Source organism: Pseudophryne corroboree, chromosome 4 (assembly GCF_028390025.1).
Source record: "Pseudophryne corroboree isolate aPseCor3 chromosome 4, aPseCor3.hap2, whole genome shotgun sequence".
NCBI classification, from domain to species: domain Eukaryota; kingdom Metazoa; phylum Chordata; class Amphibia; order Anura; family Myobatrachidae; genus Pseudophryne; species Pseudophryne corroboree.
This window is the reverse complement of record NC_086447.1, coordinates 324,246,049-324,264,180: the sequence shown is the minus strand read 5'-3', so window position 1 is coordinate 324,264,180 and position 18,132 is coordinate 324,246,049. Positions and strand designations below refer to the sequence as shown.

Genomic DNA, 18,132 nt, shown 5'->3' with positions numbered 1-18,132 from the left:
TGATTCAGGAAAAACTATCGGTAGTTTTTTCACACCCCACATAATACCCCTTTTTGTGGTACTTGCAGTATCAGAGATATGCAAAGCCTCCTTCATTGCCGTGATCATATAACGTGTGGCCCTACTGGAAAATACGTTTGTTTCTTCACCGTCGACACTGGATTCAGTGTCAGTGTCTGGGTCTGTGTCGACCGACTGAGGTAAAGGGCGTTTTACAGCCCCTGACGGTGTCTGAGACGCCTGGACAGGTACTAACTGGTTTGCCGGCTGTCTCATGTCGTCAACCGACTTTTGTAGCGTGCTGACACTATCCCGTAATTCCATAAACAAAGCCATCCATTCTGGTGTCGACTCCCTAGGGGGTGACATCACCATTACAGGCAATTGCTCCGCCTCCACGCCAACATCGTCCTCATACATGTCGACACACACGTACCGACACACAGCAGACACACAGGGAATGCTCTGATAGAAGACAGGACCCCACTAGCCCTTTGGGGAGACAGAGGGAGAGTTTGCCAGCACACACCCAAGCGCTATAAATATATATAGGGACAACCTTAATAAGTGTGTTCCCTTTATAGCAGCTCAAATATTATAAATATCGCCAATAAGTGCCCCCCCTCTCTGTTTTTACCCTGTTTCTGTAGTGCAGTGCAGGGGAGAGTCCTGGGAGCCTTCCTCGCAGCGGAGCTGGGCAGGAAAATGGCGCTGTGTGCTGAGGAGAATAGGCCCCACCCCCTTTTCGGCGGGCTTCTTCTCCCGGTTTTTTTGGAACCTGGCAGGGGTTAAATACATCCATATAGCCCCAGGGGCTATATGTGATATATTTTAGCCAGAATAGGTATATTACATTGCTGCCCAGGGCGCCCCCCCCAGCGCCCAGCACCCTCAGTGACCGCTGGTGTGAAGTGTGCGGAGAGCAATGGCGCACAGCTGCAGTGCTGTGCGCTACCTCATGAAGACTGAGACGTCTTCTGCCGCCGGTTTCTGGACCTCTTCTCTATTCGGCATCTGCAAGGGGGTCGGCGGCGCGGCTCCGGTGACCCATCCAGGCTGTACCTGTGATCGTCCCTCTGGAGCTAGTGTCCAGTAGCCTAAGAAGCAAATCCATCCTGCACGCAGGTGAGTTCACTTCTTCTCCCCTAAGTCCCTCGTTGCAGTGAGCCTGTTGCCAGCAGGACTCACTGAAAATAAAAAACCTAACAAACTTTTTCTAAGCAGCTCTTTAGGAGAGCCACCTAGATTGCACCCTGCTCGGACGGGCACAAAAACCTAACTGAGGCTTGGAGGAGGGTCATAGGGGGAGGAGCCAGTACACACCACCTAGTGGTCAAACTTTTAAATTTTGTGCCCTGTCTCCTGCGGAGCCGCTATTCCCCATGGTCCTGACGGAGTCCCAGCATCCACTAGGACGTCAGAGAAATAAATATATATATATATATATATATATATTGTATATATATTTTGCAGCAAATCCTGCATTTGCCTCTGTGAATATGTAAATATTTAGAGTAAAGTGTCACATAGATCCTGACCTACTCTCATGTTCAGCTAAACAATCAATGATACTGTAACCTCCTTTATTCATTTTGCATTTTTGTTTTCTCAGTCATCAAAAATTCCTGACGGCAACATCTACTACATAGACTTTTCAGTCATTGAAACAGATTGCTCTGTTGTGAGTGGGAAGACATGGAAAGAGTGTAGCATCGATATCCCTTTCCATGAACAGGCAAGTATTTAACTTGAAATATAGTCAAAAGGTCTACAGTAACAATGCCAACATTCATAATGCCGACATCAACATGCCGACATTCTCAGAATGTCAACAGGTGAAATGTCAACATTCTCATAATGTCAACCTTAGGGACTGGCCATGAGCAGGAGAGTCAGGGTAAGGCACTAGAGGGAGGGTTAAGGTTAGGAGTATGTTTTAGGGTTAGGGATAACAGGAAAATATTCATCCGAACCCCAGAGGATTGACCTGGAAGTCACAGTCACATGACCTCTGGGACCCAGAAAACGTCGCTGGAGCCACTGCAGCCATTGGAAGTAGGTAAGTCACTACTGGGCCACCAGGAACAATATGTCGACATTCTAACATTTCAACATTTCATTACTCTCTACTTGATGAATGACAACATTATGACTTCAACATATCATATGCAACCCTTAAAACTACAAATAAGCATGTGAAATTGTACATTATAATAATTGTGTCAGTGAGTAATTAATACACCTGTGCACCTGCTGGGTTACCTACAAAACATGCACTGTGTGGGGTCCTGAGGACCGAGTTTGAGAACCTGTGTACTACACTAATATGGGGACGTAGAAATTATAAAATTCATCAAGATTTGAAAACTGAAGGATTATTCTGATCCCTCCTCCTCCAGCATTGTACGAGTAACCTGAGGTTATACACACACAGTAAACTCTGCCAGGCTGGAACCCAGCAGTGTAACCTTATTATCAATAAAAGTGTGTATGTTAGGGTTCGCACTCGCAGGACAGGGCAGCACCAGAGCAATAATGAATTGCATCTGTAGATTCGGATCTGCCGCCGCAAATCATGGTGAGATACTGTATATCTTTCATTTGTATTTCAGCATTTTGATTAATGATGATTAGGGGTATATTTCTGTACATGCAGCAGAAACTGTCATCATTTACCACGCATTACCAGAGGAAAATTAAACAGGTTACAGCTGCAATCCACAAAACAAATCAACTTTTGAAATGTGAAGTGTAAAGCTGGACCCATCAGGAACGCAGTAGTGTAATATTATGGCTTAAGACTGCATTGCAGTCATCATTTATAAATATACTGCGCATGTGCAGGATAGTGTTTCTGCACATGCCCAGTAATTATTTCCCTGCGTCTCCATACAGGGCAACCTGAGAAAATGGTGCAAAAATGCTCAGGGTCTTGGGTGTAGTACATCTGACAAATGGTATATAGAGAAGCAGGGCTGCCATCAGAAATTGTGGGGCCCGGGACTGACAAAATAGGCGGGGCCCCCCACTGTGGTGGAGTCAGCTTTAGAATTGCACCAGTTAACGTGTGTGTGTGTGTGTGTGTGTGTGTGTGTGTGTGTGTATTATATACACACACATGCATGCATAGTCATACATACATACATACATACATACATACATACATATATGTGCCGCTGTCGGGAGGGCCCGGGATGCTGATGCCTGTCCGCCTCCATCTCCACTGTTCTGCTGCTCTCCTCCGTCCTCCTGCAGCTGAACAGCGGGGACGACCGCGGAACGGCGGGGACGGCGGCGGGCGGGCAGGTGGCTGCCTGAGCATCTCGGGCCCTCCTCTCTCTGTCAGAGAGGCTGGGCCCGGGACAGCTGTGCCCCCAGCACCCCCCTGATGGCAGCCCTGTGGAGAAGAAGGATCAAGCGGACTATGGGCCTAATTCAGACCTGTACACAACAGCAATGTTCTCTAATGGGCACCATGTGCACTACAGGTGCTGCAGATATAACATGTGCAGAGAGAGTTAGATTTGGGTGGGTTATTTTGTTTCTGTGCAGGGTAAATACTAGAGATGAGCGCCTGAAATTTTTCGGGTTTTGTGTTTTGGTTTTGGGTTCGGTTCCGCGGCCGTGTTTTGGGTTCGACCGCGTTTTGGCAAAACCTCACCGAATTTTTTTTGTCGGATTCGGGTGTGTTTTGGATTCGGGTGTTTTTTTCAAAAAACACTAAAAAACAGCTTAAATCATAGAATTTGGGGGTCATTTTGATCCCAAAGTATTATTAACCTCAAAAACCATAATTTACACTAATTTTCAGTCTATTCTGAATACCTCACACCTCACAATATTATTTTTAGTCCTAAAATTTGCACCGAGGTCGCTGTGTGAGTAAGATAAGCGACCCTAGTGGCCGACACAAACACCGGGCCCATCTAGGAGTGGCACTGCAGTGTCACGCAGGATGTCCCTTCCAAAAAACCCTCCCCAAACAGCACATGACGCAAAGAAAAAAAGAGGCGCAATGAGGTAGCTGTGTGAGTAAGATTAGCGACCCTAGTGGCCGACACAAACACCGGGCCCATCTAGGAGTGGCACTGCAGTGTCACGCAGGATGTCCCTTCCAAAAAACCCTCCCCAAACAGCACATGACGCAAAGAAAAAAAGAGGCTTTTTACTGATATTTGGTGTTTTGGATTTGACATGCTCTGTACTATGACATTGGGCATCGGCCTTGGCAGACGACGTTGCTGGCATTTCATCGTCTCGGCCATGACTAGTGGCAGCAGCTTCAGCACGAGGTGGAAGTGGATCTTGATCTTTCCCTAATTTTGGAACCTCAACATTTTTGTTCTCCATATTTTAATAGGCACAACTAAAAGGCACCTCAGGTAAACAATGGAGATGGATGGATTGGATACTAGTATACAATTATGGACGGGCTGCCGAGTGCCGACACAGAGGTAGCCACAGCCGTGAACTACCGCACTGTACTGTGTCTGCTGCTAATATATAGACTGGTTGATAAAGAGATAGTATACTCGTAACTAGTATGTATGTATAAAGAAAGAAAAAAAAACCACGGTTAGGTGGTATATACAATTATGGACGGGCTGCCGAGTGCCGACACAGAGGTAGCCACAGCCGTGAACTACCGCACTGTACTGTGTCTGCTGCTAATATATAGACTGGTTGATAAAGAGATAGTATACTCGTAACTAGTATGTATGTATAAAGAAAGAAAAAAAAACCACGGTTAGGTGGTATATACAATTATGGACGGGCTGCCGAGTGCCGACACAGAGGTAGCCACAGCCGTGAACTACCGCACTGTACTGTGTCTGCTGCTAATATATAGACTGGTTGATAAAGAGATAGTATACTCGTAACTAGTATGTATGTATAAAGAAAGAAAAAAAAAACACGGTTAGGTGGTATATACAATTATGGACGGGCTGCCGAGTGCCGACACAGAGGTAGCCACAGCCGTGAACTACCGCACTGTACTGTGTCTGCTGCTAATATATAGACTGGTTGATAAAGAGATAGTATACTCGTAACTAGTATGTATGTATAAAGAAAGAAAAAAAAACCACGGTTAGGTGGTATATACAATTATGGACGGGCTGCCGAGTGCCGACACAGAGGTAGCCACAGCCGTGAACTACCGCACTGTACTGTGTCTGCTGCTAATATATAGACTGGTTGATAAAGAGATAGTATACTCGTAACTAGTATGTATGTATAAAGAAAGAAAAAAAAACCACGGTTAGGTGGTATATACAATTATGGACGGGCTGCCGAGTGCCGACACAGAGGTAGCCACAGCCGTGAACTACCGCACTGTACTGTGTCTGCTGCTAATATAGACTGGTTGATAAAGAGATAGTATACTACTAATATTATATACTGGTGGTCAGGTCACTGGTCACTAGTCACACTGGCAGTGGCACTCCTGCAGCAAAAGTGTGCACTGTTTAATTTTAATATAATATTATGTACTCCTGGCTCCTGCTATAACCTATAACTGGCACTGCAGTAGTGCTCCCCAGTCTCCCCCACAATTATAAGCTGTGTGAGCTGAGCAGTCAGACAGATATATAATATATATATAGATGATGCAGCACACTGGCCTGAGCCTGAGCAGTGCACACAGATATGGTATGTGACTGACTGAGTCACTGTGTGTATCGCTTTTTTCAGGCAGAGAACGGATATATTAAATAAACTGCACTGTGTGTCTGGTGGTCACTCACTATATAATATATTATGTACTCCTGGCTCCTGCTATAACCTATAACTGGCACTGCAGTAGTGCTCCCCAGTCTCCCCCACAATTATAAGCTGTGTGAGCTGAGCAGTCAGACAGATATATATAATATTATATATAGATAATAGATGATGCAGCACACTGGCCTGAGCCTGAGCAGTGCACACAGATATGGTATGTGACTGAGTCACTGTGTGCTGTGTATCGCTTTTTTCAGGCAGAGAACGGATTATAAATAAAAGTGGTGGTCACTGGTCACTATCAGCAAAACTCTGCACTGTACACTACTGAGTACTCCTAATGCTCCCCAAAATTAGTAAATCAAGTGTCTCTCTAATCTATTCTAATTCTAAACGGAGAGGACGCCAGCCACGTCCTCTCCCTATCAATCTCAATGCACGTGTGAAAATGGCGGCGACGCGGGCTCCTTATATAGAATCCGAGTCTCGCGATAGAATCCGAGCCTCGCGAGAATCCGACAGCGTCATGATGACGTTCGGGCGCGCTCGGGTTAACCGAGCAAGGCGGGAAGATCCGAGTCGCTCGGACCCGTGAAAAAAAACATGAAGTTCTGGCGGGTTCGGATTCAGAGAAACCGAACCCGCTCATCTCTAGTAAATACTGGCTGCTTTATTTTTACACTGCAATTTAGATTTCAGGTTGAACACTCCCCACCCAAATCTAACTCTCTCTGCACATGTTATATCTGCCCCCCTGCAGTGCACATGGTTTTGCCCATCAGAGAACAATTTTGCTACTGCGATCAGGTCTGAATTATGGGGGTCATTCCGAGTTGTTCGCTCGTTATTTTTTTTTCCGCAACGGAGCGATTAGTCGCTAATGCGCATGCGCAATGTCCGCAGTGCGACTGCGCCAAGTAAATTTTCTATGCAGTTAGGTATTTTACTCACGGCATTACAAGGTTTTTTCTTCGTTCTGGTGATCGTAATGTGATTGACAGGAAGTGGGTGTTTCTGGGCGGAAACTGGCCGTTTTATGGGTGTGTGCGAAAAAACGCTGGCGTTTCTGGGAAAAACGCGGGAGTGGCTGGAGAAACGGAGGAGTGTCTGGGCGAACGCTGGGTGTGTTTGTGACGTCAAACCAGGAACGACACTGACTGAACTGATCGCAGATGCCGAGTAAGTCTGGAGCTACTCAGAAACTGCTAAGAAGTGTCTATTCGCAATTCTGCTAATCTTTCGTTCGCAATTTTGATAAGCTAGGATTCACTCCCAGTAGGCGGCGGCTTAGCGTGTGCAAAGCTGCTAAAAGCAGCTTGCGAGCGAACAACTCGGAATGACCCCCTATGCCCTATGCACATAAAAGCACCATGCTAGCTATTCGGGTCATTTGGGATATTCTGTGTTGCTGTGGAGAGAAATTTGTATAGGCAGGTGTGTGTCACTATAGAAGTAATGTGTGCTGTTATCGGCTGTGTGTGAACAGGTATATTTTAGACAGGTGTGTGTCCAGAGCAGGGTGATTCCACACATGTTTTACTAAATCAGTGCTATTTACATTATAGGCAGTTGGTGACTGCAAAGCTATTATTGCAATATCCAGGCCATGGAGAATACTGAAACTGTTGAAGTACGACTGTACCGTCACTCCAGGTACAGCAATATGGGGAATACATTTGTGTGGGTGGTGTCTGGATAGGCGAAAGAGGGGTGGCAGAGGGACTGTCACAGTTATTGTTATGCAGATCTACACATGTACATGTATGCATCTAATGACCTTGTTTTGTTATCAGTTCCTTCCAGTACAATTCACAGGTTATGTCCAGACTGCCCTACAGTGATAACTGATATCACAGCTGAAATTAAAGCAAAGGCTGATCGCTTGGTTGAAAAATTCAACAAAGAAAGTAACGAGACCAGTCATTTTAAAGTGGACCATATAGACAGAGTGAGATCACAGGTAAGCCTATGCCCATGTCAGACAACTACATCCGAGTTAGAGGATCATCGCTTGACCTTGATCACCTTGATCAAGGTTGACAGTCAATTGGTCGACCACTAATAGCAAACATGCATAGGTCAACATGTAAAACATCAAAAGTGCTTATGAAGTGCTTATGGTCGACAGGTACAAAAGGTCGACGTGTTCAAATGGTTGACATGACAATGGTCGACACCCATATGGTCATGGGTGTGGGTTCCCGGCTGCATTCGGACGTTTCTTTTTTAAAGCGGCAGTCATTTACAACGCATGGTTTTGCCTTGTAAATGATTGCTGCTTTAAAAATACATCTGAGTTCCGCTGGGAACTCGCACCTCCGGCCAACTCAGACTTCCTTACATCCAGCCCATGATATCCATGTAATTTTCCACAGGATGCATTATTCATCAGAATATACACATTTTCTGGATGAATATTAAAGAGATTACATTTTTAGGTATATTTGTACATAAATCACAATAAATGATATAGAAACAAACATAAGGAAAATAAAATCATGGTATAACAAAGTGGAAAACCATAGCATACGAACTGATAGCTAGCACCATTTCTCCCTCTCCTTACCATGTGCTATAGAAGTAGCTGGCTTCATCACTGCCGCGATGAGTACGCACATACATTGCAGCAACGACAAGGTGCGCCGGGCTGCGACTATTTGCTCCCGCAATTAGCTAATGCATTGTCAATAGTCCATGGGTGTGAATATCTATGACAGACTAATCACGGGCGCGATTAGCCGCAGCCAGGATGAGATTGGCTACATCGGTATGTCTCTCAATTTCTCTTTCTCTCTGTCATCAGAGATGATGGTGGAACATGCTGGCATTTGGGTTAAATAAGCAATATACAACAACTGCCATTATTCTCAAGATTAGGGATACAAAAAAAAAAAAATATATATATATATATATATATATATATAAAATGCATACATTTAATTTACAGATGTGCCCTCATACACCTAGGTCTTAATATGCTATGCATTGCAAAATACCTGGCATGAGTGAACCTTCAGGTCCCATGCGATTTTACTAGCGCCTGGCTTCTTTTTCACCTGAAAATGTGTCTTAGTCACAATGAGAGGTGACTAGGATGCACCAGAAGACTGCACTGCTTAATTTGGGGATCCAGTTAGGATCCCAGCGGACGGGATCCCGGCTGTCAAAAGACCGTTGCCGGAATCCCGACAATGACCAGAATAGGATCACAATGCCAGCGCCGGGATCCTGATCAACTGACTGCCGGGACGTCAGAGAGTAAAGACGCGGGGGGGAAGGTTTAGGTTGTGGGGGGAGGGTTAGGGATAGACTGCGGGCAGGAGGGTTAGGGTTAGACACCCCCGGGGAGGGTTAGGCTGTGGGATAGTGGGGTATGTTTAGGCTGCGGGGAAGGGGGAGTTAGGGTTAGGCACCAATGGGGAGGGTTAGGTTGCGGGGGGAGGGGATTAGGGTTAGGCTGCAGTAAGGGGGCATTAGGGTTAGGGGGGTAAGGGGTAGTTTGTTTTGCGATCTCTGTTGGGATTCTAAACAGTGGTTTGCCGTGGTCGGTATTCTGACCGCCGGTACCCTGCCCACTGGCATTTCAGTCCAAATGCCTTAATTACTCAGCCACAGAAAGATATGCAAGTGTCACACATCAAATTAATCAGCACAGGCTCCTGGTGCATCCTAGTCGCATCGTGTTGTGATTAAGACACATTTCCAGGTAAAAAGATAAACAGTGCTAGCAGAGTCGCAAAGAACCTGCAGCAATAGTGTATGAGAACACATCTGTATGAAATATGATTTGCAGAGCTGATATTATAAAAAGAGAACTGTGCCGTATAAAAATATAAATGGTCTGATTCAGAGGTGCATGCAATTCACACATAAAGCCAGTGTTCACGTAGCGGAGCGATTATTTGCATGCGCAACTAGTTCTGGGAACCCATAAGGTGCATGAATTACAAAAAAGATGCTGTTGCAATCGGGACAGATGGTATTAGAGGTGGGGCAGCAAAGTGATGGGCATTCCTGGGTGGTGACTGGGAGGTGGCCTGAAGTGAACGCAAAAAAAGTCAGTCTCTTGGGCGTGTTATGGGAGTGTTTGTGGGTGTGTTATGGGAGTGTTTTTGGGCAGGTCAGTGACAACAGCTGCAGTCTCATAAGCACATCAGCTGCTACAGAGGCCATGCTTACATGGTGAAACTGCACCTGTCGTAGGGCTGGTCCAAGTGTGGATGGTGTGCCGATGGTGACTTGCCAAGAACTACTAGTGGTGTTAGGGCATGCACAGACACTGAAAGTGGGTGTTTTTTCTATGCTTGCACAATCAGACACAGGCTATTACACCAGGGGAGGGCTGTAACTAGTATTTGCATATTACCACAGTAGCAACTCCAGTCACAGACATAAGAGCAGATGCAGCAGTGTCCACCTCTGAATCAGGCCCAAAGTAATAAAATGAATGATACCATGTAACATATGTCAGTAATGGAACAATAGTCCTGATTCAGGTTTGCAAGAAAATAAAAATAAAAACCAAGCAACTGGGCAAAACTATATTGCACTGCAGGTGGGGCAGATGTAACATGTGCAGAGAGATTTATATCTAATAGCATTGTGCACATTTCCTTTTTTTGTCAACATCTGTGTTGCAAGTCATATATATTGTTTACGTATTTTTTGCTTGGGAAAGTTTAAATATAGTTTTCCTTATATGCCTTCATTTGCTTCGGTTTGTAGGGTCAAAGATTATTTTTGTATTTATTTTTTCCTCCAACCTGTCATTTTATAGCTCTACTTCTAATAAACTATTTCCCCCTGCAGTGCATACATTAATACAGATTTACTTCCATTATTATTATTGGAAAATTCTGAAACACTTTATATGTTTTTCATAATTGTACAGATTAAAGATCACATTGTCTGAGAATTTGACAACTTAAAAGTAATCAGCAAATGGCATAACATAATATTGTAACTTTTGTTCTTCCAGTGGGTGGTCGGACCATCCTACTTCTTCTATTTCACTATTAAAGAAACAGGTTGCTCAAAAGCTCAGGCTGATGTCATCCTAGAGAACTGCAATGACCTAAGAGACAATGAAACAGTAAGTAAAATATCTCACAGAAGCTGGACCATACTTTTTTTTATAGTTAGATTTTTATTGTTTTTTGAGTCAACTCCAAAAAGAAATAAACATATATAAAAAGTGGCTAAAACCTATGCCACATGTTGGAAAATGTCAAACAGCTACTCTGATTTTTTTCCTATTTCTGGAACTAGTTCTAAAAAATGTTAAATAACACCCCTAAAAAAAGATGCTGAGCGCTACCAGAAAAAAGCACTGATGAAAATATATATTTTCCCCCCAAGAATACTACATGATTCAGCAGATGTTGGGGCTCATACAGAGTGAGCTTGGCATGGTGTATTCTGCGTCTTTGCACTGGCCGTGCCTAGTAAGTGAGTGCATGCAAATGGGGTTCATGCACCTATACAGTACATGACGACAAATGTCATAAACTAGGTGCATATGCTGCCCATGTGTACAAAATGGGTAAAGCTCTGCTTATGGCCCTCATTCATCACAGATCACTATTGCTACTAAAAGTGCGATATTTACTACATGGTACAATACCGAGATGCTTATGAGGGGATCGCCACCCTTTTAATTTTAATTTTAACCTTAACTTTCTCTTTCTCATGACCGTCTGTTTTGGCTTGTTTATACTGTTAATGTCACCGAGGGGTTACTGTTTTCTACTCTGTGTTTGGTACTGCCCTCTATATTCTATTTCCTTTTATCATTTTATTGTTATAAGTGATTGCTATTGAACAAATGCAACGATGTACATTCCTACACAACCCTAGCTCTGTTATTGTCTCTGCTATAGTTATTGCCGTGCAATTGTGAAAAAAAAATGTGTGTTACACCTTTTTTTCCTCAATAAACATATTATATATAAAAAAAAAAAAAGTGCGATATTTTGTAATCTCAATTGGAAAGAATCGCACAGGTAGTTGCCGCCCAGAAATGGAAAAAAGGCCCACGGCAGTTTTGCAAATGCGCATAATTGGGAACAGATGTAAATTCAATCTGCGCCAAGGCAGATCATCCATAAATCTGCACACGCTGTAGCATGCAAGTGAGCACAGATGACGTCAGAGACCCGCCCACCAAACAGCCATGATACGCCTGCGTTTTGGCCACCACTCCCACGAAATTCCATGTTACCACCCCTAAACGCTCACTTCCTGTCAATCAATGTGCAATCGCATCACTTTAAAAATTGCAAACGCACTGCGATTGCAATACAGTTCTGATGCAAGCGCAATACATATGCAGCACAGTCTTTTGATAGTTGGCCAAACTGCAAAATATCTTAATTGCAATCCATGCTGAATTATGCCCTATGTGCCAAAATATGCAATTATTGTGTGCACTATTTTTTCTTCTATCTCTGCATCATCCCCTGTGTGTGTTCAAAAAGTAAAGATACAGGCAAGGGTAGCCGGTATACCTCTCTTCTCACATTTCTTCAACTGGATAGAACTTCATTTGTGGGTATATTCTATGTTATTTCTCATCCACAGCATGTTGGTTTCTGCAAAGGAAGCATTTACACTTCTACATTAGAGAATGTTGAAACGCTAGAGGTCTCCTGTGAAATCTACGAGCCAAAGGTAATATATCTATTTCATCTACTACAAACGAAAACTAATATTAACTAAAAGTAAGGATTCTGGTTCAGGTCATATATTGCATTAATTAACTGAAGTACTACAAACGAGGAAAGTAAGTCATGCAAGATATAAAATAAAATTATTTAATTTACATTAAAATTTAATATTTAAATTGAATAAAACAACTCTTCAAGATCCTCGTTCATTACTTTACTAGATTTTACTTTTTATTTTTCAAAGTTACAGTCCAAATGGAAATTAAAATGTTCTTTCACGAAATTATTATAAATTAAATTTTATTTTTGTTCACATTTGTCCAAATCAGAAAAAAAACTAAAAATCTCCTTAGAAAAAGACCACCCAATTCAATTAAGTGTGTCTTCACTGACAGCCAACCAGAAGTGGTCAGTGTGGGAATTTTGATCGTCTTTCATATAACTGAAGTACCAGTTTACTCTGGATTTCATCCTTTAGCATACTGAGCAGTTAATTGTTAGTTATGGAGATATTTAGATGTTTTCCTCTATTTGGGCTATGACACATCAAGCACAGAATGCAGTTGCATTTCCCATTTGAAGTAAAGTGGATCTAAGAAAAAGGAAAAAAATATGTGTTTTATTCATTTAAAGTTTATTTGAAATTTGATGTCCTGGGATGCACGCTGCTTGGTTTAAAAAATAAAATAAAAAAGATCACAGTACAGCCTTTGGGACTCACAGGAGGTAACTGGCAATCACTTGCAGTTGCCTGTTATACGGCCATGTGTATGTGTTTTTCTCCAGGTGACTGACAGCTACCTCATTCTGATCACAGATGCTGCCTATTCATTCATTTTAAATTGTATTTTTAAATTCTTTATGATCAGCAGCATCTGTCTTCCAGAGTAAATTGTGATTCTCACTGCAACATCATAAAATTTACAATGACTCAACATGAGACCAAGCAATTAGTCACAGGATTGCAGTATATCTGAAGCACAAACCTCCTATTTAAAAATTATATTGCAATGTCTGAATGTAGAAGGGAACATTTTGTGCAGGCAGAATCATGCATTTTTAGATATCATCCAAATGGTCAATACAAAGGTCTTTATAATATCTAAATGCGTCCAGAACATGTATCCAACTTAATGTATTCTAGCTTTTTCTAAGCTGCTTCATAATGCAATTAATAGCACTGGAAAGTGCATGTAAGCTACAGTATTAAAAAAAAGTTGTATAATCAAAATCACAAATCAATATGCTATGCAGAAGAAACAAGTTTAATTAAAACAAAAATACAATGGAAACACAGAAAGGGGACAAAATGTACCTTGTCCTGTCAATACGGGTGTGGTATGGAGGGTCGACAGTAATTAGGTCGACAGTGTCTAGGTCAACCACTATTGGTCGACAGTAACTAGGACGACAGGGATGCTAGGTCAACAGGGTATGTAGGTCGACAGGTCAAAAGGTCGACATGAGTTCAAAAAAAGAAAAAAAAAGGAGAAATACTCATGTCCACCTTTTGACCTGTCGGCCTAGAACATGTCAATCTAGAGACCCTGTCGACCTAGAAACCCTGTCTACCTAGACCAGTGGTAGCCAACCCTGGTCCTCAAGAGCTACCAACAGTTCACGTTTTCCAGCTCGTCTGGCAGGTGCACATGTGCAGTCATTACTAGCTGTTACATTTTAAAAGATCCACAGGTGGACTCTGTGACGAGACATGGAAAACGTGCACTGTTGGTAGCTCTCGAGGACCAGGGTTGACTACCCTTGACCTAGCACTGTCGACCTAGAAACGGAATACCGTCAATACAATATGGTAACTTGGTGTGTGGCTTATGCAACAAGTACTGCCTCAGACTTTTTACCATTTTATCTTACCGTGTTTTTTTTACTAATAATCAGTGTCAGGCTGGTGCATGATGGGCCCACCGGGAGAATGCAGTTGGATTCCATGTTTAGGAGCGTGGCTAGTCTCCAGAGGGGTTGTAACTAGTCACCACAGGGCAGAGGCGTAACTAGAAATTTTTCTCCCCCAAGCCAAAAAATTATTTCCCCCCCCCCCCCCCACATAATTGGCACTAGTAAAGCGGTGAATCTGTGCGTGCCGAAGGCGCGCGTCGCAAAAAGGGGCATGGCATTGCTGAAATGGGCGTGGCTTTGCATAAAGGGGCATGGCATTGCAGGAGAAGACTATCTTATACCCCAGTTTTGCAACCTGCACGCCCAGACGTTGGCCACCACAGGAAAAAAAATGATCCTGAATCATGCCCCTTACATTATTTGTCATTTTTCCTCCTTATAGTAAAGCCCAGTATACATTATGCCACATACTGCAATGGCCCTTAGACATTATTCCACACACAATAATGCCTATGACACAATATGCCACACACCATAATGCCTGTGACACATTATGACAGGCATCGTAATGCCTGTTATACATTATGCTACCCACTGCAATGCCCCTGATACATTATAGCACATACAATACATTATGACACACACCGCAATGTCCGTGATACATTATGCCACACACTGCAATGACCCTGAGATATTATACCACATACCACAATGCCCGTGATATAATATACCACACACCATAATGCCTGTGACACATACTGCAATGCCCGTTATACCCTATGCCACACACCGCAATGCCCGTCATACATTATGCCACACACTGCAATGCCCCTGAGACATTATACCACATTTTACAATGTCCGTGATACATTATGCTACACACCGCAGTGCCCATTACACATTAAGTCCTACAGTAAGGCTTCTAATTACTTTTAAATTACCTGCTCGTTGCCAGGGGTTTCATGCTCTTGGTTCCATGCACGGTGCCAGGGGTTTTTATGCTCAGGGTGTCATGCTCGTTGCCAGGGATTTCATGCGGTAGGTGTTATGCTTGTTGCCAGAAGTATCATGTGCTGGGTTTCAAGCTTGTTGCCAGGTGGTAATATTCGTTGCCAGGGGTTTTCATGCACTGGGTGTCATGCTCGTTGCTAGGGGGTAATGCTTGTTGCCAGGGATTTCATGAGCTAGGTGTTGTGCTTGTAACCAGGGGGTAATGCTTGTTGCTAGGGCTGTGCTCCTAGTGCCACATATGCCCCCAGTGCCAGATATTCCCCCACAGTGCCAGGTACACATATGCCCCCAGTGCTCCATATGCCCCCCCAGTGCCAGGTACACATATACCCCCAGTGCCAAATATGGCTCCCCCCAATGTGCCAGGTACACATATACACCCCAGTGCAAAATATGCTCCCCCAGGGCCCAATATGCCTCCCCCCAGTGCCAAATATGCTACCCCACAAGTGCCAAATATGCTCCCCCAGTGCCATGTACACTACCACCACCCCCACCCCACCCCCCTCCTCCAGGCTCCCCCGCTGCTGTGCTGTGAGTTTTGGGAAGGAGGACACGGAGGACACAGTGCGCGCCTCTCCTGTGTATCCTTCCTGCGTCTCCGGCGGCAGCGGCGTGTCTGTCAAATGAAGTGCCAGTTCGTGAGCCAATCAGAGCTCACGAACGGGCACTTCATTTAACAGACACGCCGCTGCCGCCGGAGCCCCAGGATGGACACGCAGGAGAGGCGTGCACTGTGCCCTCCGTGTCCTTCCCAGCAGAAATCAGTGGCGGCTAGGGCGCCCAACAGCCCTGCGTGCCTCCAAGCGATCGCAGCGGCTGCGGACCCCTAGTTACGTCACTGCCACAGGGGCTTGGCTAACCAGAGAGTGCATGGCCTGGACCTACTGAGATATATATTGCCCCTTTAAAAAAAAGTCAGAGTTTGGCCGGCATGCTGCATGGATGCCGTTCTCGGCCGGCATTACATCAGGCCCAATGTGCCAGATTGATAGTAGCAATGCACTGTGGAAAACACATCATAGTCCTGTGCAGTATATGGTAACATGTATAATGTATAATTCAAGTGCACAGTCTGGAACCTGATCCCTAAGGGGGGGCAGACAGAGGGGCCCACCGGGTGTTTTTCCTGTGGGACAGCCCAACACTGCTAACAATAGGATATATTATAGTGAACTGAAGCAATGTTTTGCTATTCCCGCAGTTCTTAGTATCCACCTCCCAGACCTAATTTATCCTTAGCATTTTTAAACCTGCAGCCCAGTGTATTATTATGTCTCATTTTGCTGCATAGTCTTCCACACACCCATCGGTTCTAGTTCATCCATTCAACCCTCAATGGTCATGTTACTTTGTTCTCCCAAGCTTCAATAATTCTACACACTTCCTATAAATAATGTTCTACCACTCAAAATCCTTTCTTCCAACCCCAATTAATATTCCAAATCATTACACCCTCTTCAGCTCACTTACCTTTTCCAGCACAGTGCTAGTTTGCTAATTTCCTCCCGTACATTCTTGATCGGCTTTACAACAGAGTTCATTCAGTGCAGTATTGTGCTGTGTGATGGGATTGTAGCATGCTTATGCACTGCTGTAATAGCATGTTCAGAAGTTCCGCAGTTGTGTAGCAGGTCCAGCAGTTTGTGCTGATAGGCCAGTACTCACTTACACCCATTTGGCTCCCAATTAACCTAACCAGCGACTTCCACACTTTTCCCCTGCAGTTACTTACATACAACTCCTTGAAATGTTGGATACTAAACACAGAAAACCTCCAGAGCTTTCTATCTATAACAGCAGAATAGACTGTATTAATATATCCTCCATGATTCCCTTAATTGATTAACATTTTGTTTCCATTCATATTTCCTAGGCCAAATGAAATCATTTTGGACAAATAATATTTGTTAATCTGCTTTTAATAAAAATGTAATTAATATGGTTGTTCATTTTAAGGATGATGATAATGAACATGGACACTGTGATCATGGAAAAGAAAGCTCAACGTCCGAACAAGGAAAAGAAAAGCCTGATGGCAAAAGACCGGGCAAGGCAGGACGAGATAATTATGCACCTGGTGTGCGTGGTCCAGAATTCAGAGGTCATAAACATCACCGCTGCCACCCTCACCATCATAAACATGACCATCGTCATCATTCTCACCATCATCACCATCATCACCATGACCTGAACCAAACTCACCACCATGACCATTCACACGATCATCACAAACATCATGGACATCACAACCATACCGCAGCTGAAGGACATGGCTCATCATCTGAAGAACAGAGTGATAAGAGATCATTTGTCAAAAAATCAAAGGGAAGCAGTCGTTATTACTACAATACTGATGATTCCCAAATTGCGCCATCCCCAGGTGTCCCACGCCCACCTCATGGACGAGGACCTCATAGGAAATCAATACGTGACAAGTTTGATTTTCCAAAAGAAGTTTCACCACTGCAAACATGTCCTGGTCAACCGCTGGTAGACCTACCACAAGTTCTGAAGGATATTCTCACTGTATAGAGTACAGTGCACTAAAAAAAGGTCTAAAAAGTAAAATCAAGGACATATGTTAAATAGTAAATAAACATTTCTGAAATATAAACATGTGTTTTTTAGAAATCTTACTGTTCAGCAATATTTCTTGATATATATGAGTTAAATCAAAGACAAGAATTTGACACATATACATCAATCATATTGCTAATTATCTCATTAATGTTAATGCAAAACATACTGTACTTATAGGAGGGATTATTTGACTATTAATTGGTCCTAAACTTTAAGTGTTTATTTATGTCATAATAATTTCTACAGTTTACATTTCCTAATAAAATTAAAAAAATATAAGCAGAGGAAACCAGGGATA

General features: G+C 43.5%; 1 protein-coding gene across 1 annotated transcript in view; it reads left to right on the top strand.

The window, feature by feature from the left end:
* Positions 1-17,868, top strand: part of LOC134909467 (fetuin-B-like) — a 30,947-nt gene extending 13,079 nt beyond the window's left edge. The window contains exons 2-7 of the mRNA XM_063916357.1: positions 1,613-1,739; positions 7,291-7,374; positions 7,515-7,681; positions 10,700-10,813; positions 12,301-12,390; positions 17,211-17,868. Coding sequence (XP_063772427.1) covers positions 1,613-1,739; positions 7,291-7,374; positions 7,515-7,681; positions 10,700-10,813; positions 12,301-12,390; positions 17,211-17,786 — 1,158 coding nt within the window. The 3' untranslated portion in view covers positions 17,787-17,868. The remainder of the gene's footprint in view (positions 1-1,612; positions 1,740-7,290; positions 7,375-7,514; positions 7,682-10,699; positions 10,814-12,300; positions 12,391-17,210) is intronic.
* The last annotated feature ends 264 nt before the right edge of the window (positions 17,869-18,132 follow it).